The sequence below is a fragment of the Trachypithecus francoisi genome, unplaced genomic scaffold (genome assembly GCF_009764315.1).
Source record: "Trachypithecus francoisi isolate TF-2019V2 unplaced genomic scaffold, Tfra_2.0 Lachesis_group2, whole genome shotgun sequence".
Taxonomy (NCBI): domain Eukaryota; kingdom Metazoa; phylum Chordata; class Mammalia; order Primates; family Cercopithecidae; genus Trachypithecus; species Trachypithecus francoisi.
Genome location: NW_022681465.1, coordinates 119,101,109 through 119,116,409, shown reverse-complemented (window position 1 = coordinate 119,116,409; position 15,301 = coordinate 119,101,109). Strand labels below are relative to the sequence as shown.

Genomic DNA, 15,301 nt, shown 5'->3' with positions numbered 1-15,301 from the left:
CTTCCTTCCTGAGAAATTTGTGGTAGCAGGAGATGTGGTGATTGATAACATTGTGCAAAATAGATTTCCAAGCCAATGAAATCCCAGCTTAAAACTTGAATCTGCTGAAACTAAAATGAGCTACTCAGATACTGGCTCTAAGCACAGGCATCTAATTGACCTTGAATTTTAATCCTGGTCCTCCCTCTTGCGAGCTATATGTAAGGTCCTTAATCTTTCTAGGTCTCAATTTTCTCATCTGCACATTGAGGATAATAATACCTAATTCATAGGGCCATAAGAATAAATCATGCATTTAAAGAACTACCTAACCCGTAGCAAGCACATGATAATATGGTAGCTGTCATCAATAACATTACAGTACAGTTGGGTAGAGAGGGTCATAAGTCCCATCCCAAAAAATATTTTTAAATTATTCAAGGCATCAAAAAATTAAAATTATGCAAGGGCATATAATAATTATTTTACCGGGCCAGGCACGATGGCTCACGCCTGTAATCCTAGCACTTTGGAAGGCCAAGGCAGGTGAGTCATGAGGTCAGGAGTTTGAGACCAACCTGGCTAATATGGTAAAACCCCATCTCTACTGAAAATACGAAAACTAGCCGAGCATGGTGGCGTGTACCTGTAGTCCCAGCTACTCGGGAGGCTGAGGCAGGGAGAATCACTTGAGCCCGGGAGGCAGAGGTTGCAGTGAGCCGAGATTGCGCCACTGCACTCCAGCCTGGGTGACAGAGCGAGACTTGGTCTCAAAAAATAATAATTATTATTTTACCCTAGTAAATTTGATACACTTGTTTAAGTACTTAACTCAGAATAATTAAGATTCTAAGAAGAACATAGCCTCCATATCCTTAAATGTCAACTACTGTGTGGTTGGAGCACTTCACCATTGGCTAATTTGAAATCTCAGGCACCTACGTGGCCTTAGCCTAGGAAGTAGGAGGCTATTGGACCACTAATGACCAGGAAAGCTGCACCTTCTTTCACCTACCTGGCTCCAATATGTTGTGTTAGCAATTAGTTGAATACAGAGGAAGCTACTGATCAGGGTTGATCTGAAAAGCAGCAGCAGAATTGAGACATGTCAACAAAATGAAAGTGGTTATTCCACATTACATTATTGTGAGTTCTGTGTGAGGTCAAGAGGTTATTAAAATTCAGAACTTGGCTGGGCACAGTGCTCACACCTATAATCCCAGCACTTTGGGAGGCTAAGGTGTGTGGATAACTTGAGGTCAGGAATTTGAGACCAGCCTGGGCAACACGGTGAAACCCCATCTCTACTAAAAATACAAAAAATTTGCTGGGTATGGTGGTAATCCCAGCTACTCGGGAGACTGAGACATGAGAATCACTTGAACCCAGGAGGCAGAGGTTGCAGTGAGCCCAGATCATGCCACTGCACTATAACCTGGGCGATACAGCAAGACTGTGTCTAAAAAAAAAAAAAAAAAATTATAAAGATACCCACTTTGATGCTCTGAATTTATTTTTAGACATGTTAACAGTCTTCATCAATGTTCATGTTCTGTACTTTCAGATCCCATGTTTTTCCAAGAGACTCTTTCGGCTTACATCTACTTGATGTGACATTTTCTTTTTGAGTAGAGACTTCTCGTTCTCTCTCCTTTTTCTGTCTCCTTTTTCTTTCTCCTCTGTTTTCTGCCTCCTCTGTAATTTGTCATTGTAGATGATTGTACACAACTTAAATTCCTGATAATTAAGAAGCTTTGGGTTGGGGGGGAAAAAAGAAAAATTATTTCAGGAAAAACTTGATACTTTGTTTCAGATGATAGCAGGATTGTATTCATTTTTGTTTTTAAAACTTGGAAAATTAAAGACACTTGGTAACTGGGACATAATTATAGTCTGATTGTAGTCGAGTACCCAGGAATAGTCTATTGTAGATGCTAAAGGAACAAGGGTCACCTTTTTTTTTGAGACGGAATCTCTCTCTGTCACCCAGGTTGGAGTGCAGTGGTGTTCTCTTGGCTCACTGCACCTCCGCCTCCCAGGTTCAAGCAATTCCCCTGCCTCAGCCTCCTGAGTAGCTGGGATTACAGATGCACACCACCACACCTGGCTAATTTTTGTATTTTTTTTTTTTTTTTTTTTTTTTTTTTGAGAGCGGAGTCTCGCTGCGTCGCCCAGGCTGGAGTGCAGTGGCGCGATCTCGGCTCACTGCAAGCTCCGCCTCCCGGGTTCCCGCCATTCTCCCGCCTCAGCCTCCGAGTAGCTGGGACTACAGGCGCCAGCCACCGCGCCCGGCTAGTTTTTTGTATTTTTAGTAGAGACGGGGTTTCACCGTGTTAGCCAGGAGGGTCTCGATCTCCTCACCTCGTGATCCACCCGCCTCGGCCTCCCAAAGTGCTGGGATTACAGGCTTGAGCCACCGCGCCCGGCCATTTTTGTATTTTTAGTAGAGATGGGGTTTCACCATGTTGGTCAGGCTGGTCTCGAACTCCTGACCTCATGACCCGCCCACCTCAGCCTCCCAAAGTGCTCGGATTACAGGCGTAAACCACTGCACCCGGCCTCTTCTTTTTTTTTTTTTTTGAGACGGGGTCTCACTCACTTGGTCACCCAAGCTGGAGTGCAGTGGTGTGATCTTAGTTCACTGCAACCTCCGCCTCCCTGGTTCAAGCAATTCTCCCATCTCAGCCTCCTGAGTAACTGGGCTTACAAGCATGTGCCACTATGCCTGGCTAATTACATTTTTAGTAGAGACAGGGTTTCACCATGTTGGCCAGGCTGATCTTGAACTCCTGGCCTCAAGTGATCCGCCCACCCCAGCCTCCCAAAGTGTTGGGATTACAGTCATGAGCCGTGGTGCCCAGCACAAAGGTCACTTTCTTCTATTAGGTTGGTACAAAAGGCAAAAGTAATTGTGGCTTTTGCCATTACTTTTCTTTTCGACACGGAGTCTTGCTCTGACGCCCAGGCTGGATAGCAGTGGTGCCATCTCGGCTCACTGCAAGCTCCGCCTTCCAGGTTTACACCATTCTCCTGCCTCAGCCTCCCGAGAAGCTGGGACTACAGGCACCCGCCATCATGCCCAGCTAATTTTTTTGTATTTTTAGTAGAGACGGAGTTTCACCATGTTAGCCAGGATGGTCTCGATCTCCTGACATCGTGATCCACCGGCCTCGGCCTCCCAAAGTGCTGGGATTACAGGCGTGAGCCACCACGCCCAGCCCCAGCCTGCCAGCTTTCAATGGCAAAAACCGCGATTACTTTTTTCACCGACCTTTACCATGTCAAGTCCAGAGGTTTCAGGCTGGCATCTAATGTTGTTCACAGTGTGATCATTGTTTTCAACCTTAGCTGCCACTTGTTTCCCCAATGTGGATTTCCTCTTTAAATAGGCAGAATTAACTCTCTTCACCATAGCTTTCTCTTAGGAATTTTTTTTTTGAGACAGGATCTCACTATGCTGCCCAGGCTGGCCTGGAACTCCTGGGCTCAAGCGATCCTCCCTTCTCAGCCTCCCAAGGAGCTGTGACTACAGGTGTACACCATAGTACCCAGCCCTTAGGATTATGCTCAGCTGCTCTCATTCATCATATAATCTCTTCCTGTTTAATTCAAATCTACAAACTCTTCCCCCAACACCAAACGACTACCATGTTATTAAATTTCCTCTAAAGTATAATTTTGTATCCATATTATATGATGTAACATTTTTTGTTTGTTTGTTTGTTGAGACGGAGTCTCCCTGTGTCCCCCAGGCTAGAGTGCAGTGGTGTGATCACGACTCACTGCAACCTCCACCTCCCGGATTCAAGCGATTCTTCTGCCTCAGCCTCCCGAGTAGCTGGGATTACAGGCGCCTGCCACCACGCCGGGCTAATTTTTGTTGTTGTTGTTGTTTTTAAGTCAGAGTTTCCCTCTTGTTGCCCAGGCTGGAGTACAATGCAATGGCATGATCTTGGCTCACCGCAACCTCCACCTCCCGGGTTCAAGCGATTCTCCTGCCTCAGCCTCCTAAGTATCTGGGATTACAGGCATGTGCCACCACACCCAGCTAATTTTGTATTTTTAGTAGGGATGGGGTTTCTCCCTATTGGTCAGGCTGGTCTCAAACTCCTGGCCTCAGGTGATCCGCCCACCTCAGCCTCCCAATTCTGGGATTAGAGGCGTAAGCCACCGTGCCCAGCCAATTTTTGTATTTTTGTGTTTTTAGTAGAGACAGGGTTTCACAATGTTGGCCAGGCTAGTCTCAAACTCCTGTCCTCAGGTGATCTTCCCGCTTCCGCCTCCCAAAGTCCTGGGATTATAGGCTTAGCCCCTGAGCCTGGCCATGATAGAGCAGTTAGTCCACCCTTTCTCTTCAAGGGCCCATAAGTCTCTTAAGTTTTTTTCTGATCCTAGTGCCATGCAATATGCTTATTTGACTAGGTTTTTCCCGCCCTCCTCCTCTCCCATCTCTCCTGTATGTAGTAAGACATTTTTCTCTGCTTATGGAAGGAAAGAGGCTGCCACACAGATGCCACATTTTGGATCTGTACTTACATTGTCACCTGTGACGTCAAAGTCATGGAAGAGATCTTTGAGTTCCTGTTTGTTAATATTGAAGAGAAATCTGTACATTCCAAAGTTTTTTGCATCAATTCTCCCATCCCCTTTCAGGTCAAGCAAGTCAAAGACAGGCCGGGAATGACGATACATAAACTGTCCTTCCAAATGGTTCTATTGCGAGAGAAATAGGTGAGATGAGCAACAGGGTTGTCGATGCTGCTTTCTAAACTTGTCTCCTCAAGACGTACCTTCACCAACCCCTTCCCTAGAGAGCTAAAAGCAAAAGAGAAAATGAGAAGCTCAGGGCTGAAAGGTTCTATCGTCGATGCAGGAAGTCTCACTTCAGCGTCTGCATTCGAAAGGAACTTGAATTCTGCCACCTGTAATGATCAATTCTGCTAGACAGAACTCTGGTTACTATAATGCATTTCCTTACGTTCAGTGAAAGTCTTGTGAAACATCATGGCACGGGTGATAAAATGATGACCTCCTTCCCTCAAAAAAACGGGAACTGAGGCCAGGTGCGGTGGCTCACACCTATAATCCCAGCACTTCAGGAGGCTCGAGGCGGGCAGATCACTTGAGGTCAGGACTTTGAGACCAGCCTGGCCAACATGGTGAAACCCCATCCCTACTAAAAATACAAAAAATTAGCCAGGTGTGGGGGTGTGCACCTGTAGTCCCAGCTACTTGATCTATTGAACCCAGATGGTGGAGGTTGCAGTGAGCTGAGATCGCGCCACTGAACTCCAGCCTGGGCCAGATCGAGACTCAGTCTCAAAAAAAAGGAACTGGGTAAGTACATACTGGAAATGTATATATGGTAAGAAAAGACCTCCGAAGGAGTGAGGCACTCAAGCTAGCTGGTGATTCTCTGAAAATCACCAGCTAGAGCGAGTGAGGAAAGGAATGCCAAGAAGGGATGCGATGGGCCACATCTGTCCTCTATGAGGAGGGGCAGAGTAGGAGGGCGGCCAAGAGGCTGGGGCTGCAGCAGGGAGAGGCTGTTGAAAAACCTGAATCATTCGGGAACCAAAACTCGTTTTCCCCACCACCCATCTTTTCTTCCTCTTTTTAGTGAAAGGAAGAAAACATGTATTCCTAATTCAGTGTTCCCATTAGCAAGAGGATGGCAGCAGCTGTGCGGTTACTTGCCTGGTGGGCCAGCAGCATACACACCAGCATGTAGAACTGCTCAAAGCCGATCTCGCCCGTAGCGTTCCAGTCCAGCAGGTCAAACACAATGTAGATCTGTGCCTTTTTCAAGTCAGTCACATGATGAAGGAAGTGATAGAACAGCACATCTGTTAAGGTGGACAGGTGAGGAGATGTGTTATTTGAATATAGCTCCAAAATGCTGAACAGCTAGAAGCCACGTAAACGGTAGTGATGTTGGAAGCTTGTTGATCTAGGAAGAATGATGGTAACATTTTGTTTCTGGCTTTGCCATTGTACTTTCTACAATTCCTCAGACCTTCATTGCCCTTGAGCTTGTGGAAAAGCACTGGACCTGGAGTTGTGGAGAATGAGATCGTGGACAGGGCTTGGCTCCTGCCCGCAGCTCACACTGCATGGAGCAGACAGATGTGCACACAGCACTAATAAAAGGCAAAGTGCTAACATATAAAACGGGCACAGAGTGCTCCTCATGTATGAAAGGGAGAGCTTAATTCTCACTGGGGACTGAGAACACTTTCTTGGAGATGCTGACATTTTTCCTGAGCCTTTCCCTTGAGATAATTAAAATGAGGAATAAAAAAATCATTCCCCCTCAGCCAGGCGCGGTGGCTCATGCCTGTAATCCCAGCACTTTGGGAGGCCAAGGCAGGTGAATCACGAGGTCAGGAGTTCGAGACCAGCCTAGCCAATATGGGGAAACCCTGTCTCCATTAAAAATACAAAAATTAGCCAGGTGTGGTAGCACGCACCTGTAGTACCAGCTACTCAGAAGGCTGAGGCAGAAGAATTGCTTGAACCCAGGAGGCAGAGGTTGCAGTGAGCTGAGATTGTGCTACCGTACTCCAGTCTGGGCAACAGAGCAAGACTCTGTCTCAAAAACAACAACAAAAGTCATTCCCCATCTATAAACGCCTTGATATGCCTCATGCTTGTATAAAGCAAATGCATTTGGCTGTAGGGGGAAGAGAACAAACCTTATTTACCACCTTATGTGTTAGGCACTTTATTTATTTTTTGGCTGGAGTGCAATGGCACATTCATAGCTCACTGCAGCCTCAACCTCCCAGGCTCAAATGATCCTCCCACCCCAGCCTCCCAAGTAGCTGGGACCACAGGTGCATGCCACCATGTCCAGGTAATTTTTAAATTTTTTGTAGACATGGGGTCTCCTTATGTTGCCCAGACTGGTCTTGAACTCCTGGGCTCAAGCAATCCACCTGCCTCTGCCTCCCAAACTGCTAAGATTATATTTATATAAAATAATATATATATATATATATATATATATGTGTGTGTGTAAGCCAGTGCACCCAGCCAGGTTAGGCACTTTAAATGCCACATTTCACTAAATCCTGATAACCCTACAGAGAAAGTGGCATCATACTGAGAGGTGAAGCCAACTGGACTTCCTGAGTTGAGTGGGGGACTTGGAGAACTTTTCTGTCTTACAAGAGGATTGTAAAAACACACCAATCAGCACTCTGTGTCTAGCTAAAGGATTGTAAATGCACCAATCAACATTGTGTAAAAAAACACCAATGAGTGCTGTATGTCTAGCTAAAGGATTGTAAATACACCAATCAGCACTCTGTAAAAATGCACCAATCAGCACTCTGTGTCTAGCTAAAGGGTTGTAAATGCAGCAATCAACACTCTGTAAAATGGACAAATCAGCACTCCGTAAAACGGACCAATCAGAACTGTAAAATGGACCAATCAGCAGGATGTGGACAGGGACAAATAACAGAATAAAAACTGGCCAGCAGTGGCAACCCACTTGGGTCCCCTTCCACGCTATGAGAGCTTTGTTCTTTTGCTCTTCACAATAAATCTTGCTGCTGCTTACTCTTTGGGTCTGTGCCACCTTTGAGAGCTGTAACATTCACTGCGAGCATCTGCAGCTTCATTCTTGAAGTCAGGGAGACCACTTGAACCCACCAGAAGGAACCAGCTCCAGACACAATACCCTTTATAGTAAGTCTCAAATATCAATTAGTGTGTATTAGCATTTCTCATACTGTAATGGGGATACACTTGGGGGATATTGTAAAACTACAGATTCTGATTGAATAAATCTGGCGTGGAACTTGAGACTGCCCATTTCTCCAAGCTCCTAGGTGATGTGGCTGCGGCTAATCTGAGGACCACACGGCTAATCTGAGGACCACACATTGAGCAGCAAAGGTGTGCCTCATGCTGGGCGCAGTGGCTCGTGCCTGCAATCCTAGCTTTGGAAGGCTGAGGCAGGCGGATTACCTGAGGTCGGGAGGAGATCAGCCTGACCTCATGGAGAAAACCCGTCTCTACTAAAAATACAAAATTAGCCAGGCATGGTGGCGCATGCCTGTAATCCCAGCTACTCGGGAGGCTGAGGCAGGAGAATTGTTTGAACCCGGGAGGCAGAAGTTGTGGTGAGCCAAGGTTGTGCCATTGCACTCCAGCCTAGGCGACAAAAGTGAAACTTTGTTTCCAAAAAAAAAAAAAAAAAAAAGTTGTGCTTCACATAGTAAATGGCAGAGCTGGGATTCCAGTGTGGATTTGCCTGACCGTGGTGTTTTTTCCATGGTGAAGCTCTTTCGTGCATTAGTTAATGCATATTTAATCATATATTCAGAAGAAAAAATACTGAAAAAGTCTTTAAAAACTGGAAAGTTTTTTGTTTTCTTTTTTGTTGTTTTCATTTACAAGATCTTGTTGCATTACCAAGTACATAGAAGTTTTTTGCCTGCCATTCTACTCATTAATCATGAATAAAAGATGAAAAAAACAAACATGGCAATACACTTAAACAGTGGTGTGTGGCTGTCTACAGTTGTATGTACAAATTATAGTAACAAGGGATTTTTACATTTATCTGCATGTGTTTCCCCTTACTCACTGATTACAGAAACTATCTCCTGCATAAGAAATGGCTCCACTGGCCAGGCGCGGTGGCTCACACCTGTAATCCCAACACTTTGGAAGGCCGAGGCAGGAGGATCACCCGAAGTCAGGAGTTTGAGACCAGCCTGACCAACATGGAGAAACCCCATCTCTACTAAAAATACAAAATTAGCCAGATGTGGTGCCACATGCCTGTAATCCCAGCTACTCGGGAGGCTGAGGCAGGAGAATCGCTGGAACCCAGGAGGCCGAGGTTGCAGTGAGCCAAGAGTGCGCCATCGCACCCCAACCTGAGCAACAAGAGTGAAACTCCATCTCAAAAAAAAAAAAGGCCAGGCACGGTGTCTCACGCCTGTAATCCCACCACTTTGGGAGGCCAAGGCGGGTGGATCACGAGGTCAGAAGATCGAGACCATCCTGGCTAACACGCTGAAACCCCGTCTCTACTAAAAATGCAAAAAATTAGCCCGGCATGGTGGCGGTCGCCTGTAGTCCCAGCTACTCAGAGGCTGAGGCAGGAGAATGGCGGGAACCCGGGGGGCGGAGCTTGCAGTAAGCCAAGATCACGCCTAGGCAACAGAGCGAGACTGGGTCTCAAAAAAAAAAAAAAGTCTCCACTGAATACGTAAAACATATCTGTGTAATGTGGAGTCCCAACTGCAGCCAGCTAAAGGCAGAGCAAATCAGGAGTCACAATACAATGTCATGATTTGGGGGCTTCTGACCGCCTCTTGATGTTCCTTCTCCACACCTCCCTGGATATGAGCACCTGGAAACAACACACCACATGTATACACAGTGATGTTTGTGTAGTTGCTCCTTGAGAAATGTTTCCAGGTGCAACTTAGTGGCTACTTAACAAAGAATGATTTGAGGCTCACGCCTGTAATCCAGCACTTTGGGTGGCTGTGGTGGGCGGATCACTTGAGGTCAAGAGTTCAAGACTAGCCTGGCCAACATAGTGAAACCCCGCCCGTCTTTACTAAAAATACAGAAATTAGCTGGAGTGGTGATGCACAGCTGTAGTCCCAGCTACTCAGGAAGCTGAGGCAGGAGAATCGTTTGAACCTGGGAGGTGGAGGCTGCAATGAGCCAAGATTGGGCCAGTGCACTCCAGCCTGGGCGACAGAGCGAGACTCCATCCCAAATAAATAAATAAATAAAGACTGTTTTGAAACCGGCGGACTCTGGCTCACCCAAGTCTCCAAGGCCTTAAGTCATTCTCCCACAGGAAGGCAAACATTAAGGCTGTGCCTTCACCCTTCCAGGTCACTCTCCAGTCCCTCTGTGACCAGAAGACATGAGCATGGCGTTACCTCCTGGGTGTTGCATCAGCAGGGAGTGATCTGGTTACCAGGGAGCTTAGACTCCTCAAGCATCCCAGCAAGACTCAGCGTGGGCTTTGCAGGCAGAGAGCCCAGCATTTCCATCTCAGCCTTTTATTTACAGTTAGGTCCCCTGCAGCTGCCTTATCTAGGGCAGGGTTATTGCGAAGATTTGGCAACGCACTGTATGTAGATCTCTATGTAAAGAGAAAAAGAAGGTGTCCTCTTTTTATTGTTTTTAAAAATTGAATGAGCTCCTTAAAATCATGGCTGAGGAACCCCTTACTCACAAATGACATTTCTCTCTCTGAGGTCAGAACGAGTGAATGGATAGGATACCTTATTTCTACTCAGTCCTAAAAATAACCTAAAGTGTTTTAATTGGACGTCTATTAGTGTGTGAACTCAACAAGCACGGCTGAGATCTGCAGTTTTTTTTTGGTCATTCACAAGTACCAGTGAGTAGAAGGGACCCTGCAGCTCATCAGATTCAAACGTCCCCTATGACAGATAAGAAGAGTCTTGCTGAGGGGTCTCCAGAGTTAGTGCCTGAGCAGGGCTCAGCTCCCAAGAATAATAATTAGAATAATAACAAACACTTATTAAGTCCTTATGATGCATCAGACACTGTGCTAAGCATTTGCCATACATTATCTCATTATCTTTTTTTTTTTTTTCCAACTATGAGATGGACTCCATTATGAGAAGCCTCACCTCTAGATGAGGAAAATGAGACTTAGAGAGGATGATGTTGTATTATCCACATCACCAAGGAATAATGGGTGTGGAGCCAGGATTCCACCAGAGTCTGCAATTTTCTCCTCCCAGCTGAACTGTCCCCAATGTCAGTTCTGAGTTGGCAACTTCTCTCTGTGCTTCAACTAGAAGATAAAATATTTACTAACAGGCCAGGTGCAGTAGCTCACACCTGTAATCCCAGCACTTAGGGAGGCCGAGGCAGGAGGATCTCCTGATGTCAGGAGTTCGAGACCAGCCTGGCCAACATGGTGAAACCCCGTCTCTACTAAAAATACGAAAAATTAGCCAGGCGTGGTGGCAGACACCTGTAATCCCAGCTACTCAGGAGGCTGAGGCAGGAGAATCGCTTGAACCCTGGAGTCGGAGATTGCAGTGAGCCGAGATTGCGCCACTGCACTCCAGCCTAGGTAACAGAGCAAGACTCCATCTCAAAAAACAAAAGTACTAACAAAATAGTTTCTGGCTCTGCAAGTTTTCCTGCACATTAGCTAAAACCCAGGTAGGGACCCAGAGGAGACATGTCTGAAAGTACTGACCATTCAAGGTGTTCTTGCCGTGCACATCCAGAATGTGAAAATATTCCGCCAAAGCCTTCACATTTCTCACGGATAATAAACAGTATGTTTTGTCCAGATCGAGGTGCCACAGAAACGATCCTTCCTTCAGTCTCATCTTCGGACTCTGTAAACTGAAGGCTCTGGCAACCAGAAATAGAATACAGAATCCTGCCTCAGAAGTAGAATGTTGGACAGGGTTTGTGAGATCTGGCAGCAGTAAAGGTAAACACGTCAGAGGAAACAGTCAAAAATTAAAATTGCTGCTGCTTAATTTTTCCAGCTATGCTATAGATAGATATCTGTTGTCCGAAACCTCTTGGTAATGTGATTATCCTCGTGTCACTAAAATACAATCAGTTCTAAAAGAGATCCACAGGCTGTTCAGAAACGAATGAGAGAATGTGCTGCATAGGAAAACTGCTACACACCCCAAGTGGTTTTCAGAACATTTATAGCCTAAATCATTTATTAGAAACAAGAAAACTTGAAAAACACATGGAAAAGTACTAAAAGAGCCTAGAATAACTACAGTATAACAATGCCAAACAGAAAAAGTTTTCTTTCTTTCTTTTTTTTTTTTTTTTGAGATGGAGTCTCGCTCTGTCACCCAGGCTAGAGTGCAGTGGCACAATCTCAGCTCACTGCAAGCTCCCCCTCCCGGGTTCACACCATTCTCCTGCCTCAGCCTCCCGAGTATGTGGGACTACAGGTGACAGGCACCCGCCAACATGCCCGGCTAATTTTATGTATTTTTAGTAGAGACAGGGTTTCATCATGTCGGCCAGGAGGGTCTCGATCTCCTGACCTTGTGATCCCCCTGTCTTGGCCTCCCAAAGTGCTGGGATTCCAGGCGTGAGCCACCGCACCCTGCCTCTTTTTTGTTTTTTTCTTTTTTTTGAAACAGGGTTTCACTCTTATCACCTAGGCTAGAGTGCAATGGCACAATCTCAACTCACCGCAACCTCTGCCTTCCAGGTTCAAATGATTCTCCTGCCTCAGCCTCCCGAGTAGCTGGGATTACAGGCATGTGCCACCACGCCCAGCTAAATTTGTGTTTTTAGTAGAGATGGGATTTCTCCATATTGGTCAGGCTGGTCTCGAACTCCCAACCTCAGGTTATCCGCCTGCCTCAGCCTCCTGAAGTGCTGGGATTACAGGTGTGAGCCCTGTGCCCAGCCCTTTTCTTTTTGAGAGAGGGTCTCACCCTGTCACTCAGGCTGGAGTACATTGGGACGATCACTGCTCACTACAGCCTCTACCGCCCAGGCTCAAACAATCTTCCCACCTCAACCCCCGAAGTAGCTGGAACCACAGACATGTGCCACCACACCCAGCTAACTTTTGCACTCTTTTAGACATGAGGTTTTGCCATATTGCACAAGCTGGTCTCAAACTTCTGGGCTCAAGCAATCCACCCTCTTTGGCATCCCAGAGTGCTGGATTTACAGGCATGAGCCACCGTGCCCGGTCATCACATTTTTAAAAAGCAAAAATGATCAAGTAAAATTGAATTTAATAACATTTTATCTAACCCAATATATCCAAAATATTATTTCAATTTCAACATTTTTTTAAAAATTAAAATCCAGTGTGTATTTTACATAAGTCACATTGCAATTTGGACTAGTTACATTCCAAGTGCTTAATAGTCTCATATGGTTAGTGGCTATCACACTGGACAGCACAGATACAGATACATAGAATAGGGCCGAGTGCGGTGGCTCACACCTGTAATCTCGGCACTTTGGGAGGCCGATGCAGGTGGATCACTTGAGGTCAGGAGTTCAAGATCAGCCTGGCCAATATGGTGAAACCCTCATCTCTACTAAAAATACAAAAATGTGGTGGGCACCTGTAATCCCAGCTACTCAGGAGACTGAAGCAGGAGAATTGCTTGAACCTGGGAGGCAGAGGTTGCAGTGAGGTGAGATTGTGACACTACACTCCAGCCTGGGTGAGAGAGCGAGACTCCATCTAAAAAAAAAATAGAGGCCGGACATGGTGGCTCACGCCTGTAATCCCAGCACTTTGGGAGGCTGAGGTGGGCGGATCATGAGGTCAGGAGTTTGAGACCAGCCTGACCAACATGGTGAAAACCTATCTCTACTAAAAAGACAAAAGTTAGCCATGCACGTGACACGTGTCTGTGGTTCCAGCTGCTTTGGGGGTTGAGGTGGGAGAATTGCTTGAGCCTGTGAGGTGGAGGCTGCAGTGAGCCAAGGTCCTGCCACTGCACTCCAGCCTGGGCCACAGAGCAAGACTCCGTCTCAAAAAAAAAAAAAAGATATAGAGAATAATTTTTCTAGAAAAACTGACTTATGAAGGAACTTAAAACTTTAATCAACCAATAACCATAAGAGTAACTAAAAACCAGTAATGAGGCTGGTCACAGTGGGTCATGCCTGTAATCCCAGCACTTTGGGAGCAGAAGCAGGTAGATTACCTGAGGTCAGGAGTTCCAGACCAGCCTGGCCAACATGGTGAAACCCCATTTCTACTAAAAATACAAAAATTAGCTGGGCATGGTGGCACATGCCTGTAATCCCAGGCACTCAGGAGGCTTAGGCAGGAGGATCACTTAAACCTGGGAGGTGGAGGCTGCAGTTAGCTGAGATTGTGCCACTGCACTCCAGCCTGGGTGATAGAGCGAGACCCCGTCTCAAAAAATAGGAGGCCGGGCATGGTGGCTCATGCCTGTAATCCCAGCACTTTGGGAGGCCGAGGCGGGCGGATCACCAGGTCAGGAGATCGCGACCATCCTGGCTAACACAGTGAAACCCCGTCTCTACTAAAAATACAAAAAATTTAGCCAGCCGTGGTGGCGGGCACCTGTAGTCCCAGATAATTGGGAGGCTGAGGCAACAGAATGGCGTGAATCCGGGAGGCAGAGCTTGCAGTGAGCTGAGATCAAGCCACTGCACTCCAGCCTGGGCGACAGAACAAGACTCTGTCCCCCAAAAAATAAATGAAAATAAAAAAATAGGCTGGGCACAGTGGCTCACACCTGTAATCCCAGCACTTTGGGAGGCCAAATGGGTGGATCACCTGAGGTCAGGAGTTTGAGACCACCCTGGCCAACATGGTGAAATCCCGTCTCTACTGAAATACAAAAATTAGCCGAGCATGGTGGTATGCGCCTATAGTGCCAGCTACTTGGGAGGCTGAGGCAGGAGAATTGCTTGAGCCCGAGAGGCGGAGGTTGCAATGAGCCAAGATCACACCACTGCACTCCAGCCTGAGTGACAGGGCGAGACTCCATCTCCACAAAATAAATAAATGTATAAATAAATATTAATTAAATTAAGCTAAAGGCTAGGCACAGTGGTTCACACCATAATCCCAGCACTATGGGAGGCCGAGGCCAGAGGATCACCTGAGGTCACGAGTTCAAGACCAGCCTGGCCAACATGGTGAAACCCCATCTCTACTAAAAATACAAAAATTAGGCTGGGCGTGGTAGCTCACGCTTGTAATCCCAGCCCTTTGGGAGGCTGAGGTGGGCAGATCATGAGGTCAAGAGATCAAGACTATCCTGGCCAACATGGGGTAACCCCATCTCTACTAAAAATACAAAAATTAGCTGGGCGTAGTGGTGGGTGCCTGTAGTCCTAGCTACTCAGGAGGCCGAGGCAGGAGAATCACTTGAACCCTGGAGGCGGAGGTTGCAGTGAGCTGAGATTATGCCATTGCACTCCAGCCTGTGTGATAAGAGGGAAACTCCATCTCAAAAACAAAACAAAACAAATAAACCTAAAGAGCTTGCACTTCTACTCAGGATATAGAAAGTTAGAATGTTACACCCATCTTAGTGAGAAAAAAGACGATCAACAAAATTGTAACTTTTCTTTTTTTTTTTTTTTTTTTTTTTTTTTTTTGAGGCGGAGTCTCGCTCTGTCGCCCGGACTGGAGTGCAGTGGCCAGATCTCAGCTCACTGCAAGCTCCGCCTCCCGGGTTCCCACCATTCTCCTGCCTCAGCCTCCCGAGTAGCTGGGACTACAGGCGCCCGCCACCTCGCCCGGCTAGTTTTTTTGTATTTTTAGTAGAGACGGGGTTTCACCGTGTTAGCCAGGATGGTC

At 46.5% G+C, this 15,301-nt stretch overlaps 1 protein-coding gene across 1 annotated transcript; it reads right to left on the bottom strand.

Annotated features, from left to right (window-relative positions):
* Nucleotides 1–1,463: 1,463 nt before the first annotated feature.
* On the bottom strand, nt 1,464–11,360 carry EFCAB9 (EF-hand calcium binding domain 9). Its single transcript, XM_033180298.1, is given in 5 exon segments — nt 1,464–1,631; nt 1,633–1,731; nt 4,516–4,692; nt 5,677–5,825; nt 11,204–11,360. Coding segments are annotated over 5 exon segments (612 nt in total). The 5' UTR covers nt 11,340–11,360; the 3' UTR covers nt 1,464–1,580.
* Nucleotides 11,361–15,301: the final 3,941 nt, after the last annotated feature.